This window comes from Panulirus ornatus, chromosome 9, assembly GCF_036320965.1.
Source record: "Panulirus ornatus isolate Po-2019 chromosome 9, ASM3632096v1, whole genome shotgun sequence".
Taxonomy (NCBI): Eukaryota; Metazoa; Arthropoda; class Malacostraca; order Decapoda; family Palinuridae; genus Panulirus; species Panulirus ornatus.
The window spans coordinates 5,711,315-5,730,159 of record NC_092232.1 but is presented as its reverse complement, the minus strand read 5'-3'; the positions used below and the strand labels follow the sequence as shown (position 1 = coordinate 5,730,159).

The following is an 18,845-nucleotide window of genomic DNA, read 5'->3' as shown; positions in this document are numbered from 1 at the left end:
TTAGATTGGTTGTAGAATTATTGCTTAGTGGAAGTACGGTACAGTACACAACCCGATCTAACGTTGGCCAGGGAATAAAGCATTTTTGTATCAAAGAAGCGTGACATACGTCACATTTAGTCTATTATTTTTTTATATCTAAATATGTACTGAACTCTTGATAAGAGTATTCTTGTTCGTTTATAGAATTGTGTTGCTTCAACAGACGTTTGATCTGCTTTTCAGTACGCGGAATTCTTTCAATATTAGGAAGCTATGTCAACCCTGGAGTCCACTCTCTCTTGGAAATCACTCGACCTACGCAATTAAGTGACAAGTCTTCCTTCCAGATATAAAGTCCACGTTGGGGTGCAGTCCAACTTTTGGACATTTCGATCTCTGACGGAAGTCAAGCAGCGAACAAGATAAAAATAAACAAAGTCGTGCCGTCATTGATAGCCACGGAAGATATAAACAATGACATAATAACCCAGATTCTTGGGTCGGACCCACTAGGTGAATACGGTGGTCGGGCCTGACCCACGATGTACCAGTCGTCTATACATTCTAATCACGTGACCTTTATTAGCATAATCGTATTGGGGGGGAGGGGGGGAGAATATTATATTCAGATTCCTTGAATTTAGATTTTCTGTCGGAGTTCACCCTAAAATTTTGGTGCTTAACCTACTAACAATAGAACTACATGAAATAGAGTTGGATTGTTTATGATACTTTTAAAGAATTCGAATCTTTTAAGTATAGTAAACAAAACAAAGTATTACCAAGGTCAACGTTCAGCAGCGCCATAAATTAGTAGGAAAGACCAAAGGGTTGATCGAGAAGAGAAACAGACCAGAAATAATCACCCCACCGAGATAAAGGAATGACTTGTGATAGAATGGAGTTAAGCGAAAGAAGTCCGGAGAGACATTTCAAAGTTGGCGTATATGTATCCTTGGCGGCGCTGATCTGGTGTTTGTCAGGGCGTCTATAGCTCATCACTTCACCTCCAGTCGTCAACAAAGTGAGCGTTACGAAAAAATACGGAAAGATCATAACAAAGCCTAAGGTCACTATACAACAGTTTCACCAAGATGGAAGTGGATGAGGATCTGGAGGCTGGTCTTCTCCGTCAGTTTAACTGCATGTTGACCACTGACAAGGAAGTACTAATAAAGGAGTTACAAACCTTAGTTGGTGCTCATCTCAATGAACATTCAGCTCGTTTTTACCTCGAAATGACAGATTGGTGAGTTTTAAGAACTTTTGGCCAGTACTGTTTGTTTAGGGAAGGTGTGCAACACAACAGATCATTGGGTCACCTGATTACATAACTTGTGATGATAATACTTTCAGTCTAGAGTTCATCGTCTGGTAAAGGTTATAGTTGAGGACACCCACTCAAAATTGGTTCTTGGTGTTCCTTAAGTCAAAGGGTAAGGATAATACTCCAAGGGCATGCTGTAATTACCATTATTTTTAGGGTAATGTGTTACTATAGTCCTGTCACCTTTGTTAATTATGGAGACTGGTAGATATACCCATGGAATGGTGGTGTTTCATGTGGAGGATGATTTTCAGGTAATTAGTCAGTTTAGGTATGCTTCAAAACTAGTTTTGGATAGTGAGTGATTCCATTATGCAGTGTTTTCGTACTGCATAGTGAATACAATAAAAATTATAGAACTTTGTATATTATTCTGTGACATTAGGTAAGGTGATGGTGATGAGGGATATGGTTATTAAGTTATACATGAGATTAATGTAGAAATAGATGACATTTAGAAATGATCAACATAACCTCTGAAAACCTCATTGTAGTTTAGTAATTTAACCTTAGGTAGAAACTAGATTTGGATATTGTGTTACATTATTCAAGTGACTCAACTTGGTTGCTTAGGAGTTAAAGACCCCGAAAGTCAATGCTGAGCTAATGCCAGAGAATAAAATATCAGTTGTGGAGTGTGACCTGGAGCATTATATGGTAAGCTATACATTATCTCTGCATTGTCAACTTTATTACTTGATATTTAGTGATTTATTTTGCATTACTTGTATAGTGTTCTAGAGAATGTATTAGTAGAAGTAGAACATGAATCTGATCATGGTAGTTTACTTTATGATATTAGAAAAGTGATTATTAGTAGTATATATATTGAAAAATGTGGGATAATGTAAGTAAGAATAGATAACTTACTTGAAAAAAAATCTACTGAGCCAATGCATACTTCACCTAACTTCTGTATCAGGCAATGTTTATCCTATTTTTCTACATTTTAGTCAAAATATACCTGTTACATCAGTGATTAAGCACTAGCAAGATGTTGCTGAATGTCAATATACAGATGACACCTCAGACTGCCATGTGATCCCAGCAGCAGAGGATTTTCTTGTTTGTATATTTTCATTTTAACTTTGGCTACTAGATAGGGTTAGGTGAGTTTTTTCTTAGTATTTGAAAAGTAATTATCAAATTTCGTATTAATCAACTTCATAGTTTCTTTGATATATGTGAAATTGCCATATTTAATGCCATTTGATAAGGTATATTATTCCATATTATTCCTTGCAGCTGCATATTATTGAAACATTTCACAAATGGTGTACAACAAAATCCTTCATTATTCAGAGTTTGAAGTAACATGGAGCTTATGTAGACAATTACTTTTTTTATATTCTTGTACAGTTTTGAAAATGGCATTAGTATTGAGGACTGTGTATGTTAAGGAAAATATGGAATGGCTAGAGTTGAAATAGGTAAAACATCTATAAATTATTAACAGAACCTATTAAACCTCCCCTATCATCTGGTCATTGTGATGAATAGTACAAATGTATGAGCATAAAATTGGTTTGCTGCCGGGAGAATACATTGAATGGCTGCTTTTGGAGAAGGTGTGCATTGGCAAGACTGGCTATCCTGTTCATTGTCTGATTGTTGACAGTCATCAGCATGCAGTGCGGTGCTGTCATAGGTGTGACTGATGTATTTGGACGTGAATGTTGATCATTAAGATAAATCTTGACTGCTAGGGTGGTAGGAGAGATTTTATTTTTTATGGTCAATTTTCAACGAGTGTTTCACTAATGTTTACATTACTTAACCTCCTTTCCTAGATAAACGAAATCCTCACCACTGTTACCATATCTGGTATCAGACTAACCTTAGATGCTTCCAGTGATGCTCTACAGCTCATATTTCATTCTCTAAAAACTACTCTTTGCAGAGCAAAATCATTTTGTATCCAAAGCTGGCTAGAAAATACATAAAACTCCAAGAAATCAACAGAACTTATAAAAACTTCACTTAACTTCCCTTAGCAACTTAATGTATCATATTGTTGATGTTACATAAAGAATTTGATCGCATAAATCTTTTTTAGGTGTATGTTTGAGTATGTTTAAGGAAAGGAACCTGGACGTTTTGGCTCTGAGTGAAACGAAGCTCAAGGGTAAAGGGGAAGAGTGGTTTGGGAATGTCTTGGGAGTAAAGTCAGGGGTTAGTGAGAGGACAAGAGCAAGGGAAGGAGTAGCAGTACTCCTGAAACAGGAGTTGTGGGAGTATGTGATAGAATGTAAGAAAGTAAATTCTCGATTAATATGGGTAAAACTGAAAGTTGATGGAGAGAGATGGGTGATTATTGGTGCATGTGCACCTGGGCATGAGAAGAAAGATCATGAGAGGCAAGTGTTTTGGGAGCAGCTGAATGAGTGTGTTAGTGGTTTTGATGCACGAGACCGGGTTATAGTGATGGGTGATTTGAATGCAAAGGTGAGTAATGTGGCAGTTGAGGGAATAATTGGTATACATGGGGTGTTCAGTGTTGTAAATGGAAATGGTGAAGAGCTTGTAGATTTATGTGCTGAAAAAGGACTGGTGATTGGGAATACCTGGTTTAAAAAGCGAGATATACATAAGTATACGTATGTAAGTAGGAGAGATGGCCAGAGAGCGTTATTGGATTATGTGTTAATTGACAGGCGTGCGAAAGAGAGACTATTGGATGTTAATGTGCTGAGAGGTGCAACTGGAGGGATGTCTGATCATTATCTTGTGGAGGCAAAGGTGAAGATTTGTATGGGTTTTCAGAAAAGAAGAGTGAATGTTGGGGTGAAGAGGGTGGTGAGAGTAAGTGTGCTTGGGAAGGAGACCTGTGTGAGGAAGTACCAGGAGAGACTGAGTACAGAATGGAAAAAGGTGAGAACAATGGAAGTAAGGGGAGTGGGGGAGGAATGGGATGTATTTAGGGAATCAGTGATGGATTGTGCAAAAGATGCTTGTGGCATGAGAAGAGTGGGAGGTGGGTTGATTAGAAAGGGTAGTGAGTGGTGGGATGAAGAAGTAAGATTATTAGTGAAAGAGAAGAGAGAGGCATTTGGACGATTTTTGCAGGGAAAAAATGCAATTGAGTGGGAGATGTATAAAAGAATGAGACAGGAGGTCAAGAGAAAGGTGCAAGAGGTGAAAAAGAGGGCAAATGAGAGTTGGGGTGAGAGAGTATCATTAAATTTTAGGGAGAATAAAAAGATGTTCTGGAAGGAGGTAAATAAAGTGCGTAAGACAAGGGAGCAAATGGGAACTTCAGTGAAGGGTGCAAAGGGGAGGTGATAACAAGTAGTGGTGATGTGAGAAGGAGATGGAGTGAGTATTTTGAAGGTTTGTTGAATGTGTTTGATGATAGAGTGGCAGATATAGGGTGTTTTGGTCGAGGTGGTGTGCAAAGTGAGAGGGTTAGGGAAAATGATTTGGTAAACAGAGAAGAGGTAGTAAAAGCTTTGCAGAAGATGAAAGCTGGCAAGGCAGCAGGTTTGGATGGTATTGCAGTGGAATTTATTAAAAAAGGGGGTGACTATTATTGACTGGTTGGTAAGGTTATTTAATGTATGTATGACTCATGGTGAGGTGCCTGAGGATTGGCGGAATGCGTGCATAGTGCCATTGTACAAAGGCAGAGGGGATAAGAGTGAGTGCTCAAATTACAGAGGTATAAGTTTGTTGAGTATTCCTGGTAAATTATATGGGAGGGTATTGATTGAGAGGGTGAAGGCATGTACAGAGCATCAGATTGGGGAAGAGCAGTGTGGTTTCAGAAGTGGTAGATGTGTGGATCAGGTGTTTTGCTTTGAAGAATGTATGTGAGAAATACTTAGAAAAGCAAATGGATTTGTATGTAGCATTTATGGATCTGGAGAAGGCATATGATAGAATTGATAGAGATGCTCTGTGGAAGGTATTAAGAATATATGGTGTGGGAGGCAAGTTGTTAGAAGCAGTGAAAAGTTTTTATCGAGGATGTAAGGCATGTGTACATGTAGGAAGAGAGGAAAGTGATTGGTTCTCAGTGAGTGTAGGTTTGCGGCAGGGGTGTGTGATGTCTCCATGGTTGTTTAATTTGTTTATGGATGGGGTTGTTAGGGAGGTGAATGCAAGAGTTTTGGAAAGAGGGGCAAGTATGAAGTCAGTTGGGGATGAGAGAGCTTGGGAAGTGAGTCAGTTGTTGTTCGCTGATGTTACAGTGCTGGTGGCTGATTCATGTGAGAAACTGCAGAAGCTGGTGACTGAGTTTGGTAAAGTGTGTGAAAGAAGAAAGTAAAGAGTAAATGTGAATAAGAGCAAGGTAATTAGGTACAGTAGGGTTGAGGGTCAAGTCAATTGGGAGGTAAGTTTGAATGGAGAAAAACTGGAGGAAATAAAGTGTTTTAGATATCTGGGAGTGGATCTGGCAGCGGATGGAACCATGGAAGCGGAAGTGGATCATAGGGTGGGGGAGGGGGCGAAAATCCTGGGAGCCTTGAAGAATGTGTGGAAGTCGAGAACATTATCTTGGAAAGCAAAAATGGGTATGTTTGAAGGAATATTGGTTCCAACAATGTTGTATGGTTGCGAGGCGTGGGCTATGGATAGAGTTGTGCGCAGGAGGATGTATGTGCTAGAAATGAGAAGTTTGAGGACAATGTGTGGTGTGAGGTGGTTTGATCGAGTAAGTAACGTAAGGGTAAGAGAGATGTGTGGAAATAAAAAGAGTGTGGTTGAGAGAGCAGAAGAGGGTGTTTTGAAATGGTGTGGGCACATGGAGAGAATGAGTGAGGAAAGATTGACCAAGAGGATATATGTGTCGGAGGTGGAGGGAACGAGAAGTGGGAGACCAAATTGGAGGTGGAAAGATGGAGTGAAAAAGATTTTGTGTGATTGGGGCCTGAACATGCAGGAGGGTGAAAGGAGGGCAAGGAATAGAGTGAATTGGAGCGATGTGGTATACCGGGGTTGACGTGCTGCCAGTGGATTGAATAAGGGCATGTGAAGAGTCTGGGGTAAACCATGGAAAGCTGTGCAGGTATGTATATTTGCGTGTGTGGACGTATGTATATACATGTGTATGGGGGTGGGTTGGGCCATTTCTTTCGTCTGTTTCCTTGCGCTACCTCGCAAACACGGGAGACAGCGACAAAGCAAAAAAAAAAAAAAAAAAAAAACATTCTTATGCACAAATAATGCATTTTATTGCATGGGTGCATTGTACTGCTTGTACTAACCAACTGATGTTATGCAGCAAAGAGTATTATCTTTTTTTTATTTATTTATTTGGCTAAAAAATGTACACATATACATAAATAGATATTCTATCCATCTGGAATTACCTCAGGAACAATTTCCATGAAAGAGTCCAAGTGTTTCCCAGGACCTTTCTGAAGGCTCCTGCAGTCCATGGCTGTGCTATTTCCAGTGGCAGGGAAATGTAGACTCTTTTTGATTGCAAGTTCTGTGATAAGACAGTACTCCCCGTGATACTGCCTCTCCAAAGGTGACTTCTCACTCATGGTGTAACCTCAGACAGTAACACCTAAATAGATATTCACTGAGAATAACACATGATATATTAACTTATACTTTCATTTTGAATCTCATGATAAATTGAAAGTTATTGGTAGCAGCAAGGTAAAAAACAAAAATTCCATAGATACAATTTAGGGGCAGCCTTCGGGAGACATCCAATGGCCAGGAAAAAAAAATTAAGAAAATTTAGTGGGAAGATATTCAACCTCTTTCCCTGTGCTGTTTTTGCCCAAAAGCACAAATAGCTTTTGTAGCATTGAGACACTTCTGGTAGGCAAGCCATCAAGTGACCTATAAAATCACAATGATAACACAATAACTAAAAGACTAACACTGAAAAGATTGAACAGAGCTATTAGTGCCACTGTTGAAGATTTAGAATTTAGTTATAGCTGTGTTAAGATCATTAACTTGTTCCATAAAACATCCTTAGTTTGAAACTAACTGAGAGAGAGGTCATTCTATATGTCTGTGATAAACAAACTCGCCAAAACCCCTTACTCTTTGTACAGTGCAAGATAAATCACTAGCTCTAGGTCCATACCATTGCTAATTATGAACTGGTTTGATGTTACATACCATATATTCTAGAAACCAAAAATGTAAGATAATATCCTTATTTCAATTACCCTACTTTGCCTTCTGCCTGGAGGTTACCAACCATACTAAATTGTTCAAAATTCATATGAGTTCTGAGGGAGGGTTAAACATATATTCAGGGGGTCCCCGGGTTACAAATAGGTTAGGTTGCAGTCAGAAAATGTAATAAAATACATTGAATTAGAGGAAATACCTATTAGTGAATACAGTTAACACCATCTTGATAAGATGAAGTTTGGAAGTTCATGATTATGAACAGTTGCTTATATGTTGGACTAGGAATTAGATATTACTTTTTGGAGCTTGTTTATTCATACTGGTGTTAGATCAGATGCTTGTAAGCTTGGGACCCCTCTGTATCTTATGATGTTGTTTTGTATAACCTGCTTCCAGTCAGTCATTTTCTTGGTAAGACTACAATACCATGATGTGCAAGCAAAATCAGAAGCTGATGCAAGAAGTTTTTAAGTTTTCAGATCGAAATTACAGGTGTTTCTGTAGAGGAACTTGAGTTTATTTGAAATTTCTGTAATTTAGGAGTGATTACAACCCCTGATAATGACTGGTGTAAAGTCACAGTTCACTTGGGTGTATGTGACTTAGGTTCAGTACCATGCCCCCAGCATAATACTTTGCTGGAATCAGCATTATTCAGTGAATGCTTTGAAGCAAACACAGAGGAGTCAGTTTTACCTAAATGCAATGACAACTTATTGTGTAACCATGGCAGCCATTCACTAACTCATGAAAACTTCACCCTCAAGGTCACCTCTGTCACTGTTGTATTCTTTCCCTCTCGTTTTTAATTTAATTTTCCAAAAGGAGGAACAGAGAAGGGGGCCAAGTGAGGATTTCCCTCAAAGGCTCAGTCCTCTGTTCTTAATGCTACCTCACTAATGCGGGTGATGGCGAACAGTATGAAAAAAAGAAATCCAGATTGAAGCTCATTTAACAGACTATGTTATACAAGGTACTCTTTTGACTGTTGTAAGCAATAGATTTAAACTCTTGAAATCATACTAAGTACAGACACAGGCCTTACATTACATTTGAACACTAGAAATTATACTGAGCACAGACACAGTCCTATAGTTACTAGCATCTGTTTTGGTATATTTTGAGTGTGACATTCAATGTTAAAGGAAATCTCAGCCTTAAGGGAAAGTTAGGTGAAGTTTTCAAAGGTTTTTTATTTGAGATAGTGATTCATATACTTTTATGTAAGTTTACTCCACATTTCCCTTGATGTTCATGGCTGTTTCTTTTAGACTTTTATGCTCGTAGGATGGAAAGAAAATTTATCCGCGTCACATGCCACCTGATGAAAATTTTTCCTCCACAATTAATCTTACCATTCACTTAAAAATTCTTTCAAAATGCAGGACTAAAGTGAAACATTACCGTTTTCCAGTATTCCAAATCTAAGTGGTTATATTGACTGATAGTAGGATATATATTTTTATTTCAGTGTGATAATTTCATCCATGCATTTGATAAACAAATAAGAAAGGAATTGTTTATGACATTTTTGCATTGTCATGATCTGTTGAAGGACACTTATGATTATAAACTGACAAAAATTACTTAGGAGGAGAATGCATTTTCACAAAATATAGTAAAGATGAAAAATCTAGGTGATATTGATATTAAGAAAATCCTAAGATTCCTTAGATTCGTGGATAATGTATCATAGTAAGTGGCTGTTACAAATGTTGAGCTCTTTCACTTCAGCTTGTTATTGATCAAAATGACTGAGGAAGCATAGGTTCAAGGGTCAGGGAGGATGCAGGATGAAGAAAAACTGCCTACTGAAACCAGTCACATAACTACAATAATTATTATGTTGCATGACTTAGTTATACTGTACTGTAGAAAACATTTAATTTTGCTGCTGTAAAAGGTTTAGTGTAATTTATTCAGCAACAATGTATGCCTCTTGTGTGAAACACCCCATGAATATCATTTCCATGCAAGCTCCAGAAACAAGGTAAGATCATTGGGTAACTGTAGATGATTGTATTTCATAATTTAGATTAGTTTTATTTTTTTAGTTTTAGAAATATAAATCACAGGAACCATAATCCACATGATTTAATGAGGAATCTATAGATAATCTACTGGTAGCTAACATTTGATTCAGCACATGTAGACACCTCATTCATCGTTCATTTGAAAGATTTTATGAACGAGTCTGGAATGCTATCATGATATATAGGCAGTTTTAAGGGGGTAGACACGCTTCAAATCTCTTCATTGGTGTCCCCCTCCCCCAAATAATCGAGCCATCACATATTTTTATCTTCAAAGTTATTTTATTTTTCCTTTGACATAAGAGAGAATGTGTATTACCCTTTACTATCTTGCATTTGGTTTGGTAAGACTTATTTACATTCTTACCCCAAAGGCCTGGGCATCTGTTCTGGATGCTACCTTGTTAAAGCAGGAAAGGCAAGCAGGGATGAATGAATGATATGAAATCTCTTTAAGCACAGGGACATTATTTTTACGAGCAATGTAACAGTTTCTTGCCACTATGTCTTTTTTCTCTCTCTCGAACTGGATCCTTGTCCCACATTGATAGTAGTAGTGACATCCAAAGATCTTACCGTAGTTTGTGTTTTTGCATGGACAGTGGGTTGTTTTGTTTACAAGCTTCACAATGTTACAGCATAAATGACAGAAATCTAAAAAGTACAGTTATCTCTTACTTCTCATTAACAAAATTATTTGGCAGTGTAATTTTTTGTTTGTTTACAGGTGAACTAGAAAGATGGAAAAATTAACCAAACTGTAATTAAGCTCATTTATACCAACTACTAAGCCAAAAAATCTAAAGTTTTTCCTACTGGTGATGAAATGCTGATTGCATTTGTAATAGTAATGTAAGGTATTTACAGTGAAACACTTTTATGTTTAGACAAAGGTAGCTACTTTTATGTTTAGACAAAGGCAGCTACTTGATTCTGTGGAAATTACTGCTGCATATCTAAATACAGTATTCACATTGTACTGTATGTTATCAGACCACCCCCTAGATTATGGGTATAGGTTGTGGGATTAAAAGAAGAATTAAATCAAATAAAGATTTACATTTTTTGTAGAGCATTTGATTCCATTACATTCTATAACATATTCAATACATTTAGGGAAAATGACAACAGAACAGCTTTCTTTTTATATATACATTTATGCTGAAATATGCAGTGCACGGACATCTCACAGATTGAGAATTTTGTGCCAAAACCCTTTCTTTGAACAGGTAGAAGATCTCTATTCTGAATGCATACAGGTTAAAATCCTGTATAATATGAATGTCTGTGCATTTGAGATTCCTGCCAAAATGGCACACAAGTTTTCAGTATTTGAATTTGAGGTGGTAGTACTCTTTGCTTTTCTCAGTTAACTTTTTTCTGTGTTTATTCCTCTTGCTTTGCCCTTTGTAGTGGCATCCAGCAAGTGTTCAACCCAGCAGTTCATCTTTGAGCTCATCAAACTCTGCTGTTGTCTGTTACTCTTGATAGAAAGGAAGATAGGAATTTGGGTTTAGCACAATAAATAGATGTTTTATATGGAGTAAATTTATGTGTGTTACATACAAATAACATTAAATACCCACTTGAAAGATTGGTATTTATGATATAGAAAAATTTGAAATACAGTTGCCTTTTCAGTCCCAAGGAATTCAGATTGCAGATCTTCTACCTGTTGTATTCCAGTGAATGAGATTGTGAATGTTTTTCTCATTTATCATATTTTAGAAATGCTTAAAATCTTTTTGTATACGGTTCCTTGCTGCTCATGTATGTGTACTTATTATTCCAGACAGTGAAGTGAGAGAGGTGTACTGGTCTTAAATTTAATTTTGAAAAACTCGAAGTGTCAAACACAGTGAAGGTACTTTGAATATTTGTTTTGTCACAGTCTCCTGAAAACACAACAGTTTGTGGTGTGGCAGGATTTTGAACATGCAGATAATTTAGTGCTAGGATATGATCGCCAAGAGTCAAACTAAGATGCAGAGTACTTGAAAGTCAATTCAAGTTCCAGGTATGAGCGCCAGTTTCACTCCTTTGCCCCTTAGAATAAGATAAGTTACCTAGGTTTGGTGAGTGTGTATTGGTTTGTTAGAATTAATGTTATGCATGCTTATTCTTGGGGAAGTTCACATGTATTATGAAATTTTTACATATCCAAGTTCATCTAATTTGTCGTATGATAGGTTTATTCCTAAAATTTCTGCCTTTAACCCTTTCAGTCCAAGTTTGGCCTATTTTTTTGCATTTCCCTAACCTAAAGATTTTTAGACAAATTGAAAGCATTGAAAAAAATGACTATATAGGTTAACTGCCATAGCATGAAAAGACTTAAAGCATCAAAAAAGAAAAAACTTTCTCATTAGCTGTAATATTGCTAGGTTTTGTAAGTGGTAAGAAAGTTTGTTATCCTGGTTATGAGTCTACTATCAACATGTAACTGTCACCACAGAGCTCAAATGAAACTTCATGATCATCACCGTATTCTTTGATCTCGCTACTTTTTTTCAAAATTGCATCTTGGTTCCTCCCATGTCATCTTACAATTATGTTCGCAAATGCCAGGCACTTGGGTGTAACTCTTGTGGATGCCAGACGCATGCTCTGAGGTTTAATTGTTATTCACTGGTGACATATAACTCATGGATGCTCCAAGAGATTTAAGATAAAGTTGGAAACATCAGCATGTATTTTGTGCATGTGTTGGACTTTGGTCCCAAGTGCACCACAGATATGTATAGGACTGAAAGGGTTATTAAAACATTAGGAAATGGATGATGAAATGTTATTATTACCACTATACTATCATGTATTTTTATCTGTTATGTTTAGTGTACTGTTGAATCTAACTTATTCAAACTTTCTTTCATCAGCTCCATTCCCATTTATATGGGGCATATCAAATGCATATAGGAATGTACCCATTGTGGGAATCTATTTTGATGAACTAGGGTCCCCAAACTCATAGGCAGGCAGAAGACAGGGATGCCCAGTTTCTTGTGGGAGACTCGTTACCATACTATCTCTTATCACAATGTCTGCATGGCTGTTTATGGATCTTGTTTTGATGATTTTAGTTATTAAGTGTAGTATTTTATGCATGTGGCATCAGCAAAGGTTAATGTTATGTATATACTGGAAAAACTTTATTATCTGGCATTTGATTAACCAGAAAAGTCTTGTATCTGGAATTGTCAGTATTTCTCCATACATAAACATATTACAGTAACTGATATCAGTGCAATTTTATTCCACATGCTTCATCCAGCTGTCAAATACTCTTGGAAGTTCATGTCAGTTTAGTGCTTCCAGGCACCACTGTTTAGGAGCACTGTTTACAGTTTTTCCCACTAAGCCTCAGTTACAACCCACTATTGCAGTGATTCACACTCATCAGATATGCATACTTTACCTTTAGATATTTTCGACATCCTCCTGTTTTTAATTCTGACAAGAAATATGTGGACATTTCTTCCAGCAAATGAGTGAAACATAAGCAAGGTGTAGTGACAAAGCGTCAGGAAATAAACATTTGTGAATGACTGGAGGAAGGTGAGAAGCCAGTTGAATGATTGATTGAGAGAGTACTGTATTGGTTCATCAGTTATCTATGATCTTAAGACCCAGGAAGAATAGCTGTACAATTTTTTCTAGATCAGAATCAGAAGACATTGTTGCTGAGCTAAAGACTCCAGCTAATCTTGATTGAAAGCATAAATTCTTCATAGTGAATGAACGATTCAAACAGAAAGGATCTGAAGGTCAGTCTGGTTCAGGGTCAATGTTGATTGAAAAGATACTGAAAATTGCTTTACTCAAATGAACTTGTTTGATAAAAAATGCATTTTCTGATGGTAGGATGACTGATTTTGAACTCCATCAAACCATCAGAAATTTTGTGTATCTGGTAAGACGGCTGCGCATTTCAGATTCATGAAACCAGCATGTTTTTACCTAGGTACTTAATCTGTGAAAGTAATCATCTGAGTTATTGTATTTTTCAGTATTGCTACACATTTAATGTATTTTTTACAGTGTTTGCTGTTGTTTAAAACTATCATTTGTTAGGTATATACAGAGGCACAGTTCTTTAGAACATTGATTATGTAAAAGAAGTTTTTCAGCAAATTTTGTAGAAGAGATGCTCATGCAACTAACATATTTTCACTTTGGACACAGCATAGTTTAAGAGGATGCCAGATGATAAAACTTTTCTTGTAGTCCCCATTTTTATTGCTGCCCTTCTTGAGCTTGAAGTTGTGACGTTTAAGTTGCAGCAGCCGTGATACGATTTTTTTTCTTTTTGAGGACTATCCCAATCTTTCAGTTTCAACGAAAGTAGATAGACTAATATCTTTAGTAGATCCAGTAGTGTGTATATTTTTTGAAACATTTCTTTACAGAAAGCTGTTTAACAGAAGTTTAGTCTTACTGTACTTCTGTGATTATTTGGATGTATATATATATATATACATGAGAGTTGGGGTGAGAGAGTATCATTAAATTTTAGGGAGAATAAAAAGATGTTCTGGAAGGAGGTAAATAAAGTGCGTAAGACAAGGGAGCAAATGGGAACTTCAGTGAAGGGCGCAAATGGGGAGGTGATAACAAGTAGTGGTGATGTGAGGAGATGGAGTGAGTATTGTGAAGGTTTGTTGAATGTGTTTCATGATAGAGTGGCAGATATAGGGTGTTTTGGTCGAGGTGGTGTGCAAAGTGCGAGGGTTAGGGAAAATGAGTTGGTAAACAGAGAAGAGGTAGTAAAAGCTTTGCGGAAGATGAAAGCCAGCAAGGCAGCAGGTTTGGATGGTATTGCACTGGAATTTATTAAAAAAGGGGGTGACTGTATTGTTGACTGGTTGGTAAGGTTATTTAATGTATGCATGACTCATGGTGAGGTGCCTGAGGATTGGCGGAATGCGTGCATAGTACCATTGTACAAAGGCAAAGGGGATAAGAGTGAGTGCTCAAATTACAGAGGTATAAGTTTGTTGAGTATTCCTGGCAAATTATATGGGAGGGTATTGATTGAGAGGGTGAAGGCATGTACAGAGCATCAGATTGGGGAAGAGCAGTGTGGTTTCAGAAGTGGTAGAGGATGTGTGGATCAGGTGTTTGCTTTGAAGAATGTATGTGAGAAATACTTAGAAAAGCAAATGGATTTGTATGTAGCATTTATGGATCTGGAGAAGGCATATGATAGAGTTGATAGAGATGCTCTGTGGAAAGTATTAAGAATATATGGTGTGGGAGGCAAGTTGTTAGAAGCAGTGAAAAGTTTTTATCGAGGATGTAAGGCATGTGTACGTGTAGGAAGAGAGGAAAGTGATTGGTTCTCAGTGAATGTAGGTTTGCAGCAGGGGTGTGTGATGTCTCCATGGTTGTTTAATTTGTTTATGGATGGGGTTGTTAGGGAGGTGAATGCAAGAGTTTTGGAAAGAGGGGCAGGTATGAAGTCTGTTGGGGATGAGAGAGCTTGGGAAGTGAGTCAGTTGTTGTTCGCTGATGATACAGTGCTGGTGGCTGATTCATGTGAGAAACTGCAGAAGCTGTTGACCGAGTTTGGTAAAGTGTGTGAAAGAAGAAAGTTAAGAGTAAATGTGAATAAGAGCAAGGTTATTAGGTACAGTAGGGTTGAGGGTCAATTCAATTGGGAGATGAGTTTGAATGGAGAAAAACTGGAGGAAGTGAAGTGTTTTAAATATCTGGGAGTGGATCTGGCAGCGGATGGAACCATGGAAGCGGAAGTGGATCTTAGGGTGGGGGAGGGGGCGAAAATTCTGGGAGCCTTGAAGAATGTGTGGAAGTCGAGAACATTATCTCGGAAAGCAAAAATGGGTATGTTTGAAGGAATAGTGGTTCCAACAATGTTGTATGGTTGCGAGGCGTGGACTATGGATAGAGTTGTGCGCAGGAGGATGGATGTGCTGGAAATGAGATGTTTGAGGACAATGTGTGGTGTGAGGTGGTTTGATCGAGTAAGTAATGTAAGGGTAAGAGAGATGTGTGGAAATAAAAAGAGCGTGGTTGAGAGAGCAGAAGAGGATGTTTTAAAATGGTTTGGTCATATGAAGAGAATGAGTGAGGAAAGATTGACCAAGAGGATATATGTGTCGGAGGTGGAGGGAACGAGGAGAAGAGGGAGACCAAATTGGAGGTGGAAAGATGGAGTGAAAAAGATTTTGTGTGATCGGGGCCTGAACATGCAGGAGGGTGAAAGGAGGGCAAAGAATAGAGTGAGTTGGAGCGATGTGGTGTACCGGGGTTGACGTGCTGTCAGTGGATTGAATCAAGGCATGTGTATGGGGGTGGGTTGGGCCATTTCTTTCGTCTGTTTCCTTGCGCTACCTCGCAAACGCGGGAGACAGCGACAAAGCAAAAAAAAAAATATATATATATATATATATATATATATATATATATATATATATATATTTTTTTTTTTTTTTTTTTTTTTTTTTTATACTTTGTCGCTGTCTCCCGCGTTTGCGAGGTAGCGCAAGGAAACAGACGAAAGAAATGGCCCAACCCCCCCCCCCATACACATGTACATACACACGTCCACACACGCAAATATACATACCTACACAGCTTTCCATGGTTTACCCCAGACGCTTCACATGCCTTGCTTCAATCCACTGACAGCACGTCAACCCCTGTATACCACATGACTCCAATTCACTCTATTTCTTGCCCTCCTTTCACCCTCCTGCATGTTCAGGCCCCGATCACACAAAATCTTTTTCACTCCATCTTTCCACCTCCAATTTGGTCTCCCTCTTCTCCTCGTTCCCTCCACCTCCGACACATATATCCTCTTGGTCAATCTCTCCTCACTCATTCTCTCCATGTGCCCAAACCATTTCAAAACACCCTCTTCTGCTCTCTCAACCACGCTCTTTTTATTTCCACACATCTCTCTTACCCTTACGTTACTTACTCGCTCAAACCACCTCACACCACACATTGTCCTCAAACATCTCATTTCCAGCACATCCATCCTCCTGCGCACATCTCTATCCATAGCCCACGCCTCGCAACCATACAGCATTGTTGGTACCACTATTCCCTCAAACATACCCATTTTTGCTTTCCGAGATAATGTTCTCGACTTCCACACATTTTTCAAGGCTCCCAAAATTTTCGCCCCCTCCCCCACCCTATGATCCACTTCCGCTTCCATGGTTCCATCCGCTGACAGATCCACTCCCAGATATCTAAAACACTTCACTTCCTCCAGTTTTTCTCCATTCAAACTCACCTCCCAATTGACTTGACCCTCACCCCTACTGTACCTAATAACCTTGCTCTTATTCACATTTACTCTCAACTTTCTTCTTCCACACACTTTACCAAACTCAGTCACCAGCTTCTGCAGTTTCTCACATGAATCAGCCACCAGCGCTGTATCATCAGCGAACAACAATTGACTCACTTCCCAAGCTCTCTCATCCCCAACAGACTTCATACTTGCCCCTCTTTCCAGGACTCTTGCATTTACCTCCTTTACAACCCCATCCATAAACAAATTAAACAACCATGGAGACATCACACACCCCTGCCGCAAACCTACATTCACTGAGAACCAATCACTTTCCTCTCTTCCTACACGTACACATGCCTTACATCCTCGATAAAAACTTTTCACTGCTTCTAACAACTTGCCTCCCACACCATATATTCTTAATACCTTCCACAGAGCATCTCTATCAACTCTATCATATGCCTTCTCCAGATCCATAAATGCTACATACAAATCCCTTTGCTTTTCTAAGTATTTCTCACATACATTCTTCAAAGCAAACACCTGATCCACACATCCTCTACCACTTCTGAAACCGCACTGCTCTTCCCCAATCTGATGCTCTGTACATGCCTTCACCCTCTCAATCAATACCCTCCCATATAATTTACCAGGAATACTCAACAAACTTATACCTCTGTAATTTGAGCACTCACTCTTATCCCCTTTGCCTTTGTACAATGGCACTATGCACGCATTCCGCCAATCCTCAGGCACCTCACCATGAGTCATACATACATTAAATAACCTTACCAACCAGTCAACAATACAGTCACCCCCTTTCTTAATAAATTCCACTGCAATACCATCCAAACCTGCTGCCTTGCCGGCTTTCATCTTCCGCAAAGCTTTTACTACCTCTTCTCTGTTTACCAAATCATTTTCCCTAACCCTCTCACTTTGCACACCACCTCGACCAAAACACCCTATATCTGCCACTCTGTCATCAGACACATTCAACAAACCTTCAAAATACTCATTCCATCTCCTTCTCACATCACCGCTACTTGTTATCACCTCCCCATTTACGCCCTTCACTGAAGTTCCCATTTGCTCCCTTGTCTTACGCACCCTATTTGCCTCCTTCCAGAACATCTTTTTATTCTCCCTAAAATTTACTGATAGTCTCTCACCCCAACTCTCATTTGCCCTTTTTTTCACCTCTTGCACCTTTCTCTTGACCTCCTGTCTCTTTCTTTTATACTTCTCCCACTCAATTGCATTTTTTCCCTGCAAAAATCGTCCAAATGCCTCTCTCTTCTCTTTCACTAATACTCTTACTTCTTCATCCCACCACACACTACCCTTTCTAAACAGCCCACCTCCCACTCTTCTCATGCCACAAGCATCTTTTGCGCAATCCATATATATATATTTCCCATTTTAGAAAGTTAAAAAAATATATATATATTTTTTTTTTTTTTTTTTGCCGCTGTCTCCCGCGTTTGCGAGGTAGCGCAAGGAAACAGACGAAAGAAATGGCCCAACCCACCCCCATACACATGTATATACATACGTCCACACACTCAAATATACATACCTACACAGCTTTCCATGGTTTACCCCAGACGCTTCACATGCCTTGATTCAGTCCACTGACAGCACGTCAACCCCGGTATACCACATCGCTCCAATTCACTCTATTCCTTGCCCTCCTTTCACCCTCCTGCATGTTCAGGCCCCGATCACACAAAATCTTTTTCACTCCATCTTTCCACCTCCAATTTGGTCTCCCTCTTCTCCTCGTTCCCTCCACCTCTGACACGTATATCCTCTTGGTCAATCTTTCCTCACTCATTCTCTCCATGTGACCAAACCATTCAAAACACCCTCTTCTGCTCTCTCAACCACGCTCTTTTTATTTCCACACATCTCTCTTACCCTTACGTTACTTACTCGATCAAACAACCTCACACCACACATTGTCCTCAAACATCTCATTTCCAGCACATCCATCCTCCTGCACACAACTCTATCCATAGTCCACGCCTCGCAACCATACAACATTGTTGGAACCACTATTCCTTCAAACATACCCATTTTTGCTTTCCGAGATAATGTTCTCGACTTCCACACATTCTTCAAGGCTCCC

At 38.7% G+C, this 18,845-nt stretch overlaps 1 protein-coding gene across 1 annotated transcript in view; it reads left to right on the top strand.

The window, feature by feature from the left end:
- Positions 1-765: 765 nt before the first annotated feature.
- LOC139750185 (protein ILRUN-like) overlaps positions 766-18,845 on the top strand; it is a 37,600-nt gene continuing 19,520 nt past the window's right edge. The window contains exon 1 of the mRNA XM_071664590.1: positions 766-1,231. Within this exon, the coding sequence (XP_071520691.1) occupies positions 1,077-1,231 (155 nt within the window). The 5' untranslated portion in view covers positions 766-1,076. The remainder of the gene's footprint in view (positions 1,232-18,845) is intronic.